The sequence below is a fragment of the Mirounga leonina genome, unplaced genomic scaffold (genome assembly GCF_011800145.1).
Source record: "Mirounga leonina isolate KUSES-001 unplaced genomic scaffold, KU_Mleo_1.0 Mir_201, whole genome shotgun sequence".
NCBI classification, from domain to species: Eukaryota; Metazoa; Chordata; class Mammalia; order Carnivora; family Phocidae; genus Mirounga; species Mirounga leonina.
In genome coordinates this window covers 29800557-29814258 of record NW_023270504.1, presented here as the reverse complement: position 1 = coordinate 29814258, position 13702 = coordinate 29800557, and the positions used below count along the sequence as shown (strand labels likewise).

The window sequence follows — 13702 nt, the reverse complement described above, 5'->3', positions numbered from 1 at the left end:
CATGTCCTTCATGCTTGCTATTAACCTTGTTAATACCTTGTTATAACTTTAACTGCTCTTTTGAACAAGGCAGGGTATAAAATAAATGAACTGTTTTTTAAATTTAACATTTAACTCAGAAATGTTTGTGTTTTCCCATTCAGTTTAAAAGCAGGATTGTGACCAGTCTTGGAACAAACAGACAAGTTCCATTTCATCTCACCAGATCCATGAGCATATACCACAGCTATATATGTGAAATAAATTCCAAATTACTAATGCAGAGACTCTTAACATGAGTCATTCTCATTCAACCTTATTTCAATTCTTTTTTAGGTTTAAATACTTACACCTGATGAAGTGCTTCTGAAACCCTATAAACACATGTACAGTTTACCTAAACTATACTGGTTGGGTTTTACCTTTTGTTTAACCAGCAACATTGCCAGTAACTGTATAAAATTGCAGACCTGTTTTTCAGCACTGGTCCTGGCTGACTCCTCTTGTGCTAGCACCATTTCTCGCTCTGCAGTTATCTGTACACTTTCTCTTAGTGCTTCTTCCAGCTCTTCAATCCTGTCATCCTTCTTACGGAGACTGTCCTGGAAAACGATGGAAGACTAGGTGAAGTAGACTAATTAGTTAACGCAAGGAGAGACTATTTATCAAGAAAGGACTATTTGCTTATGAAATATTCTTCCTTTCAGAAGTAAATCCAAGCCAGAAAGACATGTTCACAGAGGAAAGAACAAGGGAAGAAAAGAAGTATAATAGGAGGTTGGAGAAGTAGATTATTAAGAGCAAAAGGTCAAGTTAGTTAAGCAAGAGAAATTAGTGATGGATTTGTTCTCTGTAACAGAGAGACTAAAACTGTGTTAAGCAGCATAGGCAGCAAGGGCTTGATTACTTAAAAACACAAAGCTGTTTTTTGAATTACTTTCTAAACTGGGCTTTAAGCCAGCTTTGATGAAGCCTAAGTAATAAGACTCAATACCAAAACAGTCTCTCCCTGCAAAGTTCAGCCCTGATGAAAAGTTAGATAAATAGCATGATTTTTCAGATTATATTCTTCATATAGACAATTGTTAGCAAACTAATTTAGGAAAAAAAAAAGTAAATGAAAAAGAAGGTGGTTTCCTAATGATTTCAAGACATCAAAGTTTTCTCTTAATCTCATATGAGAAAACTAAAAATGGTAACTGGATGTAAGTGATCGGGCTAAGGATGAGTAAATTAGTTAGCCAACCAATTCCCACTAACCTTGATATTCTAAATAAGCTTAAGAATTAACTCCTGGGAAGGTAAATATGGATTTCTATCAGAAAGACAAAATCCAACAGAACTTTAAGAACATGTAAGAAAGGAAATATCTTAAAATAAGAAGGATAAATGAAGCAGAGTTCAAGCAGTATTAAGAATTAGATTCATCAGGTTATTATTAAGCATTTCCTCTTTGAATTCTTCTAGAACCAAAAGATTAAAAAGAAAGCGCTGCCTTTTATTAACACAATTAAATTAAAAACAAAAGAACAAGAGTTACTGAAACATTCTCCAACTTTCAGAGTACTTGTATCAGTAAAAGATATCAAAGGATTTTATCATTCATCTATGCAACTCTCATTTAATTAGACTGTAGTTCACTTTTATAAGTGCAAGGCACAGAAAGTCCTTTCTAACAACTTTGCAGAAATCCAGAACTCGAAATCTGTCAAAGGTAAGTCAGATTCTTCTCCCAGCACTGAAAGAATATCTTCCTATTTAACATCTTTCATAATAAAAAGTTGACAAATTTTTTATTCTCTCTCATTTTTCTCAACTAAAAAAATGAGATTAAAAAAAGAATATTCACATTTCAGTAATGTAGGTCACGTTCATTTTTTTAAAGTGTTCATTCTTCAGGAGAAAATGTTATAAAATACCCTGATTTAGCCCCATAAGTAAGGTTCTGTCTTATACAGGGAAGTTTAGCTATATCAAAAAATGTTCTTTCTTGAAATCTTAATGCTTCCAGGTGGTCTCCCATGAGCAGCAAAGTGCAGCTTCCAAAACTGCAGAAGTTACTGTTGAAGGTTTCTAAAACAATGCCAAGCAGAGAGGGACAGGAAATGATGCCAACAGAAACAAAGGCCAAGGCAGGGCACCTGGGTGGCTCAGTTGGTTAAGCAACTGCCTTCGGCTCAGGTCATGATCCCAGCGTCCTGGGATCGAGTCCCACATCAGGCTCCCCCAGCTCAGCGGGGAGTCTGCATCTCCCTCTGCCTCTGCCTGCCACTCCCCCTGCTTGTGCACGCGCTCTCTCTCTCTGTCAAATAAATAAATAAAATCTTAAAAAAAAAAAAAAAGGCTCAGGTAGTTTCTTTTGATTCAAAGAATATGAAATCCAACAGAAGGATTATGTGGAAAGAGACAGATGCAATCGTCAGTGAGTTCAGTCCTCTCAAAATCTCCAACGAATAACTTTATTTGTAGTAACATGGGATTCTGAATTACAGATTGCTGTAAACAAAAAGAAACATGAATGTTTCCCATTATCAACTGGTTCTAAATAACTCATTATTATGTTTTTGTCCAGTCTGTGATATTCTTTACTCTTACACTGTCTTTGGGAGATCTCCTGAGAGGCTTGTGTTATTCTAACCTAAACTGAGGCTGAAAAACTTATCCCAGATAACTTCCCAGAAGCTATTTCAAACAAACAGGATTATCTGCTTTTCTGCATGGGCTGAAAAATAGCTTTGTGGCTTTATCAGTAAAACTTTTTTTAGAGAGAGGATACTTAGTAATTTGTCATAATGCAGATAATCAGGGCAGGTTTTCATATTGAAAGTTTCATCAAAACCAGTACTAAAATCAGAGTCAACCAGATGAGCTCTGTGTACAAGGCCATTTATTTAAGAAAAGTTTTCTGGACTTAATGGTAAAGGCTGGCTCAAAATCTGTGTCCATAATAAGGACAAAGAACGAAAGTCAAGAAATACCACAAATAAAAAGCAGAAAACTGTTAAATAATATTTATGAAATACTATAAATTATATAACTTATAATTACAATACAATTTAAAATCAATGTAAAATGGGGGGCGCCTGGGTGGCTCAGTCGTTAAGCATCTGCCGTCTGCTCAGGTCATGATCCCAGGGTCCTGGGATCGAGCCCCGCATCAGGCTCCCTGCTCCTCGGGAAGCCTGCTTCTCCCTCTCCCACTCCCCCGCTTGTGTTCCCTCTCTCGCTGTGTCTCTCTGTCAAATAAATAAATCTTTAAAAAAAAAAATCAGTGTAAAATGGTGGCAACAAAAGAATGAAGACAGCGAATATTCTCATCACCTTCAACACCAAAACCAACAAAGTCCATAACTACTTAATCCATCTAGTGAGTAAAATGTGGCTCCAATCTTATTTTCGGAATCTTAATAGATATTTGCTAAGGTAAACCAAGGAAGTTTCCTTTGTACTGAATTACACACCTTGAATCTGATTCATTTAATAAAATATTGAGCCAATGCCAGAAGTGAATAGAATCTTTTAGTTCTACAAATACTGGAGTTCTAAGCACACTGCTAGATCATATTTAAAATTATCCTTCCTTGTTCTTGCACTTTCAGTGAAAATAAAACACATTTTCTATACTTAGACTATAATATGGGTATTCTACCTTTTTTTTAAGTTCAGAATACTAGAGAAAAGATTTTTAAGTTTTAGAAAGGCCAAAAATGACTGCCCACAAAAAAAAAATTGGAAGGCACTGGAATTTTTTATGTAAACACAGAGAATCAGAAGACAACTGAAGTAATGCCTTCAAAATTCTGAAGGAAAGATGCTTTCTGATCTAGAATTTTATATACAAACTATCAATCAAATGTAAGGGAAGAATGCAAAGTCTTAAAAAATTTACCTCACATCACGGACTCTCAGAAAGCTACTAGAGATGTGCTCCATCAAACTTAAGAAGTCAACCTAGAAAGAGGAAGACATGGGACCCAGGAAAAAGGGGATCTACCACAAATGAGTAGTGAAAGGAACCACAAGGGTAACCGTAAGCCTAGAGAATAAAGAGAACTCAGAGGAGAGGACAGAAACTCAAGGAAAGATGTTTCCAAGAAAAAAAGTGGATGAATAGATTACGAGATTAATAAATAAGGGATGATGTATTCTATAATAGTACCAACATCAAGAGGAATGTTATAGTAGGAGAAAGGAATTTGGGAATAAACTGGTGATATGTATACAAATAAATAATAAAACAAATTTAAAAAACCCCAAAGCTATTGTTACCACCAGGAAAAACCAGAGTACAGTAAAGGAAATGTAATCATAATATACTATGTGCCTGAGACATAATAATGTAAAACTTGTATTAGAAAGACAGAAAGAACGAAGTGTGTGTGGTGATTTGCTTAGAAAGGCTAATTCCTCATCATTCATAATAAGAAGTCAGTAGATAACTAATGTCCAAATAAGAAAAATAAGAAAACAACAGTATAAGAATGTCATTTGGAGAGGTGGAAGTAAACAGCAGGAGAAACAAGCAAAAAAGTTGAAAGCATGCTTGTTGTCTCAGGGGAGCAGGAATCCAGGTTAGACAAGAATGAGGTAGAGGACAATCATTATTATAAGCCATGTAGTATTATGTCACTTTGTAAATGATATAAATAAGCATTGTTCAAACAAAAATTCAAAATCAAATTTTAAAATGTTGCAAGAAAAGCACATACTGCGAATAAATTAATAAGAACACATGAATTTCTAGAAATAGTTATAAATGTGGTAACCAATTCAGGTATGGATACTCTAAACATATGGGTTAACTACTTACTGGAAAGAGGAGAGACTGGGCAAATATATCTCAAGACAGTGACAATGGTGAAAAAAACATGAATTTCAAGTCACTCTCTTCCTCGGTTTTTTATTCAAAAGTTGAATTTCTTCACGCAAATTATTTGCATAGCAGGTCAAAATTATGAGAAATTCTTTTCCAGTCTTTAGGTAACCATGGAATATTCTAATAAGAACATTTTTTTGAAGAGATAAAATATTGCAATAAATTCTGCTATTATTCTGAAAATACCTAAAGCTTAAATATCCCAATAGCATATGTATAAGACACAGCACCAAACCAAGAGCTTTGAAAATTGTCCCCTATCCCCCTTTCTGTGCAAACAGTTTTCTTTTCTTTTTTTTTTTAATACCTATCAAAATAGTTGTGAGTAGATTTTGGTGATACGAGTTTGACACAAAATTCTAGTGACAAAAATTTACACTGCACTTAATGGTGTACTTTGGTTTGAAGGAAGAGAAAAATCTCTAATCTATTCAATGTCTAAACTTCGAGTAGAAGAGGTGACAGTTATCACCCACTTCTCTGAATATGTGTGAGCCAATAAAATGTCAGTAAAGTATAGATCTGCAGAAACTGCAAATCACAAAGGAGTTCGTATACTTCTGCTCTTGGTAAACACAGGCTGGAGGAACTAAGGGGATGTGCTGAAACCCCTGGGAAGTGCTTCTTGGTGACTCAAATAGTGACAGTGATTACACCAGGTACATCCTAAGGCTTCGACTATATGCTATACAAATTTAATTCTACTTTCTCTTTTAAAAAGTCCACATTCACCAGTCTTCAAGATAAATCATGAGGCAGTCCTGCTATTCTAAGACTGTAATCACAGAGAAAAGAAAAGTACACAGAACCTCCAATATCTCTAATCCCTTCTATTCCACAGGTTTGAAGGATCTGAGATATTCAGAAAGTAGAGGGTGACTTACTGGAAACTAAATATAGACAGAGATTAAAGTTAAGGTATGACATGGCACACTTTAGTTTGAGGAAATCATTCCTGTTGTTTATATGCATTACTGACTTGCTGCTTTAGCTTACAATTAAATCCTAACTTCTTCAGCTAAATACATTATTTGTGCTGTCCAATACAGTAGCCACATGTGGCTACTGAGCACTTAAAATGTGGTTAGGCTAGACTGAGATGTGCTAAAAATACACACTAAGTTTTGAAGTACAAAAAAAGTGAAACAATAATCTTCACATTGATTATATGTTGAAATGATAATATTTTGGATATACTGAATTAAATAAAGTACATTATTAAAATTATTATGTTTCCTTTTTAAATGGTTTTTTAAATGAAGCTATTAGAAAATTCAAAATTATAGACGTGCCCACATTTCTATTTCTGCCAGACAACACAGCAATAACTAGAATGCATGTTATAAATTCATCTCTTGGGGTGCCTGGGTGGCTCACTCAGTTAAGCACCTGCCTTTGGCTCAGGTCATGATCCTGGGATCCTGGGACTAAGCCCAGCACTGAGCAGGGAGCCTGCTTCTCCCTCTCCCACTTCCTCTGCTTGTGCTCTCTCACTCTGTCAAATAAATAAATAAAATCTTTAAAAGAAAATAAATTCATCTCTTTTCTTAGCTCACAGCCTATTAACATACAAATATGAGTTACATAGGTGAGAATCCTTATGGCAAACTGCCTAAAGTTCTAACAATCTAAAGCACTGAAAATTATTGCAGTGATAACATTAATAAAACAATTCAAATAGTATTAACTTTCTGCCAACAGAGAAAACCAAACTGGATTTGAAGGAAAAAAAACTCAATATATGGCATATCACTTTAATACCTAGGATATAAAGTGCCTGTATTAGTTGTTTACTGTTATATAACAAGTTGCCTCAAAACATAGCAGCTTAAAACAACAGTGAACATTTTTTATCTTGCACAGCATCTGTGGGTCCAGAACTCAAAAACAGCTTAGATAAACAGTTCTGGTTCCAGGTTCTCTCATGGGGTTAGAGTCAAGATGTCAGTCAGGATTCAGTCCTCTGCTTCCACTTACATGGTTGGCAAGTTGGTGATAGCTATTGGCAAGGGGCCTCTGTCCTCTCCACAGGGCTACTTGAGTGTCATTATGATATGGCGCCTGGCTTTCCTCATAGCAAGTGATCCAAGAGAAGAAGGCAGACACATCAGTATCTTTTATGATCTAGCTTCAGAAGTCACATACCACCACTTCTGACATTTTCTATTGTTCACACAGACTAATCCTGATACAATGTGGGAGAGGACTACACAAGGGCTCAAACACCAGGAGGTAAGGATGATCTGGGGCCATCTTGGAAGATGACTATCGTAGTATGCTAGAGTATACTTCCAGCCTAAGAAAACTGAATTATCAACAAAGCAATGAGACATGAAAACAGTGATTATCAAAACTGCTTCTGAGAGAAAAATACCTGTTAGGATAACAGGGTGTTTACTAGAAAGACAGAGCTTTTTTTATGAGGTTATATTAAAATGGAACCAAATGACACTAGATTACCTAATATGTAAAAGGCAGAGATTAAAGATACTACACAAAATTAGGATATCCATTGGATATGAGATCAGCAAAATATGCATTTTGTCAAAAATTATTCAGCATAAAACCTGTAACCGGACTGAGTTCTAATGAAATATTTTCTTACGATTATGGTAAAAATGAAGAGGATTCTGACTTAATTTGCTAGTAGTTCAGTAGTAAGAATACTCGATGATATGCCAATCAATCAAAGGTCAACTGGAAAAAATTACTGGGTGGTTGTTTAAAGAGCTATATATAATAGAAGTTATTAATAAGTTCAGTCCTCACATTTTAGCAAAGTTCCTTTCTTTGGGGAATAAACCCATTTTTTTTGGAAATTATGAGAATGAAGTATTCCTGGTCTTGTTGGCCCCCACTGACTAAAGACCCTCCTTAAATCCTGTTCCCTTATGAATTCTCATTATAATTGGTTTTACTCTTAAGAGGCAAAAAATCACAAAATTTAGCAAAAAACAACAGTCTAATCTAAAATTACAAAGAGGGGAATTATTTGTACTGTTTGGAGTTACCCAATTTTCTAGCCCTCATTATTTAGAAAAATATCAAATTGGCAGCATGGGGGAGAAAAACTACATAGAGAAAGAAACTACAATTTCATTCACCTGTTCTAACCTGGAATTTCATTCTATTTAATCAATTTAGACAACCCAAAATTTAGACATGTACTGTGTGCCACAGACAACTCACTTAAAAGCTACCTGGAGACAGGAAAGGAACATGCTTTACCATTTGAAATAGTTCGTATCACTAAAAATGAAAGCAGTATCTTTAGAATTTTACTTCAACTGCTATTAATTATGTTTGCACTCATCAAAACTAACACAGACCAGTTTTCCTACCACTAGATTAGGTGCTGAAACCTACTTACTATGCCAACTACACTTATCAAATAAGGTTAAATAAAACCACTTCATTTACAGAGTATAGGGCTCAAAGCAGGGGGTTTGTGCGACTAGTTTTGGGGGGATGGTAGGGGGAGAGAGGAAGTGGGAAGCTACCAAAATATTCTTCATATCCTTAAATAAGAAGACTCCTATAGTCGAATGAGATTAGGGCAAAAGCTGTGACAGCTGTAACTTTAGGCACATTAACAAGAAGACTGGATTCTAGCAAATCCCATACAACTACTAACTCTCCTAATACACTCATCTGAACTTTGCTTCTTGACATCAGCTCTGTCACTGCAGCTTTAAGGCTCTAGTCTCCAATGCCTTTCCTTCAAATCAAACATTCAAGAAGAACAGTGAGGGCAAAACAAACATTAAAAAATAATTTTTTGCTCTCTTCACACATTGCCCTCAAAATTAAAAGGAAAAAAGGTTCAATACTACAGTAACATAAAAAGAAATCACTTGATAATGACAGATCTTATGAAGCTTTTCCCTTTGTCAGCAGCAGAGGGAAAGTCACTGCAGATCTCACGTAGATTATCCAAGGTAACCCAGCCTCCCCTGTTCCCCATCCCTTTCTCAATTTGGACTCTGCCTTGATTATGGAGGTCATTTCTTTGGGTTAATATATTAAGAGCTGCTTCCTTTGGAGTAAACACCACTTACCAAAAAGGCTTTAACACATTGTGAAAGATATTAATATTAGCTGCTATCCATTATCCTTAACGTAAAGAGACAGTAATTCCTTATTACCTCCCCCCCCCCCGCAACTGCTTACTCTTCCTCCCTTTTCTCCATCCTCCAAGCAAACACACAGAGCAGAAGATTGCATTAAAATCATTCAACATATCAGAATTCAATTACCAACTATTCATATGCTTACTGGGGGAAAAAAACTGAAGCCAGATGCATTGATGAAGTCAATTTTAAGAAAAGAAAGCTAGCCTAACACAGAGACAGAATTTGGTTATACACCAACTACTTTTTATTTTAAGGAAATGCTTTGGGTTAAAATTTATGACACTTTTATATATATAACATATATAACACTTGGGTTAAAATTTATGACAGACAATCTTTCCCCCTCCTGTCCAAAGTCCCTTAAATATCTCCCCTGTTTAGAGAACTCTGTTACAACCTTAACTGTTAAAAATCAAAGTCAAACAAGAGGAGAAGGATTTCATTAAAGAAGGGGAAATATATACATATAAAATGATGCTTTTACATAAATAACTTTTACAAGAGCATATAGTACAAATACCCCATGTAGATGAGCCAGGTTCTTATCCTAAAAATTCTGGGAGCTGGGTATCAGAAACTTGAGCAAGGACACAGGCTTTGCCTAATCTTACTGTACGTACATCTTCTTTGATCAATAATGCTTATAAAAAGAACAAGCATAAATTTTCAAAGTCTTTACCAAAAATCCCAAAGATAATCTTTTACTTAAAATAATAAACAACCTATGTGGTCCATAAGAGGATGACTTTTGCCTTTGAGGTCTTGGCAAAGGGGATACATAGTGCCTGCTTCTGCTCTCTTAAAAAGAATCTTCTCAGACGACGGACTCTGAAAAACAAACTGAGGGTTCTAGGTGGGGAGGGGGGGGGGAGGATGGGTTAGCCTGGTGATGGGTATTGAGGAGGGCACGTTCTGCATGGAGCACTGGGTGTTATGCACAAACAATGAATCATGGAACACTACATCGAAAACTAATGATGTAATGTATGGGGATTAACATAAGAATAAAAAAAAAAAAGAATCTTCTCGGAGACTTCACTTTCCAAATATAAAGTAGGAATTTCCACAACAACACAAAGGAAAGTATTAAACCATTCATTTCACTGAGATGAGGACACAGTACTTGTAAGAACTTTAGTGCCAGATGTAACTTTAACCACTCATTATTTTATGGAGAGCATTCTTATAATAAGCTAAAAGGATGTGGCTAAAAGTTTCCATAGAATAGGTATAACCTAACAGTAGGAAGCAGCTTAGTAGGCCACCTACACATGAATATTACCAAGAAACATTCCTTCAGTACATTCCACTGGCTATCAAATAGAATTGAATTTTGGCCAGAGAGAAAAGTAACTAGAGTCCATTTCAACACCGTAGAGTTCCTTAAAATGATTTTATGACTTGTTTTGCTTTTTTCTAAATGGTAAAAAGCAGCACAGTTTGGGCAAAAAGCTTTAAAAAATCACACACATGCCAACAATTTGAGTAGGTGCTTCACCTGCAGGAAAACCAGATTTTCAAGTTAATTCCAGGAACTATGCAAAAGGCTGTTAAAATGGATGCTAATTTTATGTATACTTTTCCAGTGTAATCCCTAACTCTATTTACTATTTGCCGAGAACACCATAAAAACCCACCTATGCCCATATTCTAGAGAGAAAAAAACCTGTCTTGCCAAGAAAAAAAATTAATTAAAGAGGAAGAAATGATATAGGATTATATCTTTAAATAGGTTGAGAATATCTGTTAAGAAACCAAAACTGATTTTTATAAGATCATTAATGTATCAGTGGTATCTAATCAGGTGACACATCACATACTATTTCTAGAAAGATATCAGACAATCTTAAGTTTTTTAAAGGTTTTCTTAAATAATTATCCCCATGGCCAATGTGAAAACCAAAGATAAGTAGTCTTTGTTTCAGAAAGGAAAAAAAATCTTACCAAAATGGAAGAATTTTCCTTTTTGATAGAGAAAATCCAATCAAATTTTAAAGAAAAACACAAAGGCTTCACTGATAATGCATCTAAAAAGAGAATATGCCTACATATATGTAAAGTTTCCCTATCTCTATTTCTATTGTTTTCACTTTCTTTGAACTTTATTCTTAATATTCATTGGTCTCAGGAGAGCTAACTCACAAGAGCCACAGTGTTCTTTCAGCAGCCATTAATCTCTGTGACAGTACCCTCTCTCAAGGTTAAATTCAAATACTTATTTTTGTTATAAATAAAAACAAAGCACTAAACCACTATTGATATGAGATTCCTCCCCTTTCAGTCTACTTTGTCGTATTAGAATATGACTAAAACTTGTAGTTTGGTCAAAAGACAAAGTGAGTATTACTACTTAAAGAATAAAAATATTTAAGGTAAATATTCTCAACTAACCAAAAACCCGACATTTCCTTTGTTAAAATATGCGAAGTCCTTAAAGGGTAACCTATGAAATTTTAGAGAATATTAGGATGCTAAATGTTGTAGCATCATACAAAGATTTTTTTTAATTTGTAACTAAACCTTTAAATTTTATTTTATTATTTATAACAATGATTATAGCTGTACTTAATGAACAATATTTCAATATTTCTGAAAAGAAATGTTTAAAAAGCCCTTAACCCAAGGCAGATATAAACTAGTTGAGAAGAGAAAGTGATTAAATCACACACGAACAATTATAAAATATTAAAAAGTAGAAAACAATAAAGTATAATTAAACACAGAGGCTGAGGAATAAGGAATAAGACAATAACAAAACAGGGTGTAGAGGATCATTAACAAAGGTTCATTTAAGCCAGAATCTTAAAGTGGTAAAACTGGAAATCTAAAGAAAAAGGATTCTGTGTAGAAAAAGAGCCAGATTAGAAAATCAATAAACTATATTTAAGAAACATAAACACTATCAGCTTCTCTAGGATACAGTAGCTATGCTAGTAAGTATCTCACGTAAAAATGAGGTCAGAAATAAAGGTTTAGTTGATGGGAGATTCCAAAGGCCAGGCTAAGATGTTTGTGAACAAGGAGGGTTCTAGACATCTATTGATGCCACTGAAATCAATAAACACTTTTAGAGAGAACTGACTATGTACAAATGTACCAAAACCTGGTTGCCAAACTCAAATATGTTGGGGAAACAACACACAAATTACTAGTATATAATACAAAGTAAGCAAAAATAAGCTCTGAAATCAAAGCAGAAACAAAGTCTAATGGAATTACAACAGAGGGCCTGATTTATTCCAACTGTGAGGATTTAGGCAGGCAGCACAAAAGGGAGGGAGCATTTATCTGAACCTTAGAAGATGGGCAGGCTTTCAGCAGAGAGCTTTTCTAATCGCAACATCACCATCAGTCAATTCAGCTAAGATTATGCTTTCATATAATGTTTATTTAGGAAGGAAGCCCTTGTTGTTGGGATTTGCCTAGTTTCAGTTTTTTATACAGCAATTACTTAGGAACTGCACGATAACACACCTTGACATATCCAGCATATCACAGCACAGTGACAGTTCCATAATAGGCACTCAATAAATGTTTACTGAGGACAACTACAGATTATCCTGAAATCTTATTTAGCCAATTAAAGTAAAATATGGCTTACAAAAAATATTAATGAAACAACTCAGAACTAAATTTAATACAGAGCTAAGTTCTTGAGTAAGGAAAACAAAATTTGGCAAAATTAAATGCTGAGTATCAAGAAAGAGGCACTATAATTAAAAACATTGATAATAAGAAAGGCTCACTGCCAATATGTGCCGCATTGTTTTTATCATTCATGTCCTATATTGATGAATTTCAACTGGAATTGTAAAATAGTTTAGATGTCTGCATGGATCATACTAGAAACACTTTATTATTTTTTTTTTTTTTAGATTTTTATTTATTTATGTGACAGAGACAGAGAGAGACCCAGTGAGAGAGGGAACACAAGCAGGGGGAATGGGAGAGGGAGAAGCAGGCTTCCTGCGGAGCAGGGAGCCCGATGCGGGGCTCGATCCCAGGACTCTGGGATCATGACCTGAGCCGAAGGCAGACGCTTAACGACTGAGCCACCCAGGCGCCCCAGCCTGTTATATAATTTCAGATATAAAGATGCCAATTGAAACTTGTGAGCAATTAAATAATTTCCTATCAACAACCTATGAAATTGTTAGTAATGAAGAAAAATAAGACTCTCACGATACAAAATACCCTAAAATAATTTAAATTAAAAAGTAAAGGTAAGAGGCACCTGGGTGTCTCAGTTGGTTAAGCATCTGCCTTCAGCTCGGTTCATGATACCAGGGTCCTGGGATCAAGTCTCACATCGGGCTCCATGCTGAGCAGGGAGTCAGCTTCTCCCTCTCTCTCTGCCCCTTCCCCCGGCTGTGTGCACTCTGTCTCTCTCAAATAAATAAAATCTTTAAAAAAATATATAAGTAAAAAATGAAAGCCCAGAAAAACTTAAAAATATTTGTAGATAAATATTTATGTGTTCCCAAAACAGGAATAAATGAACCAAAAAATGCCTGAGGAAAAGGCCAACATGGAGGGAGACATAACATTTGATTTACATTAACAAATGAAAATTTAAGACATGAATAAATACTTAGCCTCACTGGTAATCAGAGGAATATAAATTAAAACAAAACCTAAATATTTTCCATCCATCAGATTAGCATTTAAAAAAAAAGGGAGGAAGAGAAAATTGACAGTACTGACTGTTGTTGGC

The 13702-nt window shown here is 35.1% G+C and overlaps 1 protein-coding gene across 9 annotated transcripts in view; it reads right to left on the bottom strand.

The window, feature by feature from the left end:
- Window positions 1–13702, bottom strand: part of ERC1 (ELKS/RAB6-interacting/CAST family member 1) — a 554437-nt gene that overhangs the window by 310852 nt on the left and 229883 nt on the right. For all 9 annotated transcript variants that reach the window (XM_035028513.1, XM_035028517.1, XM_035028519.1 and 6 more), the window contains one exon: window positions 450–581. In XM_035028513.1, coding sequence (XP_034884404.1) covers window positions 450–581 — 132 coding nt within the window. The remainder of the gene's footprint in view (window positions 1–449; window positions 582–13702) is intronic.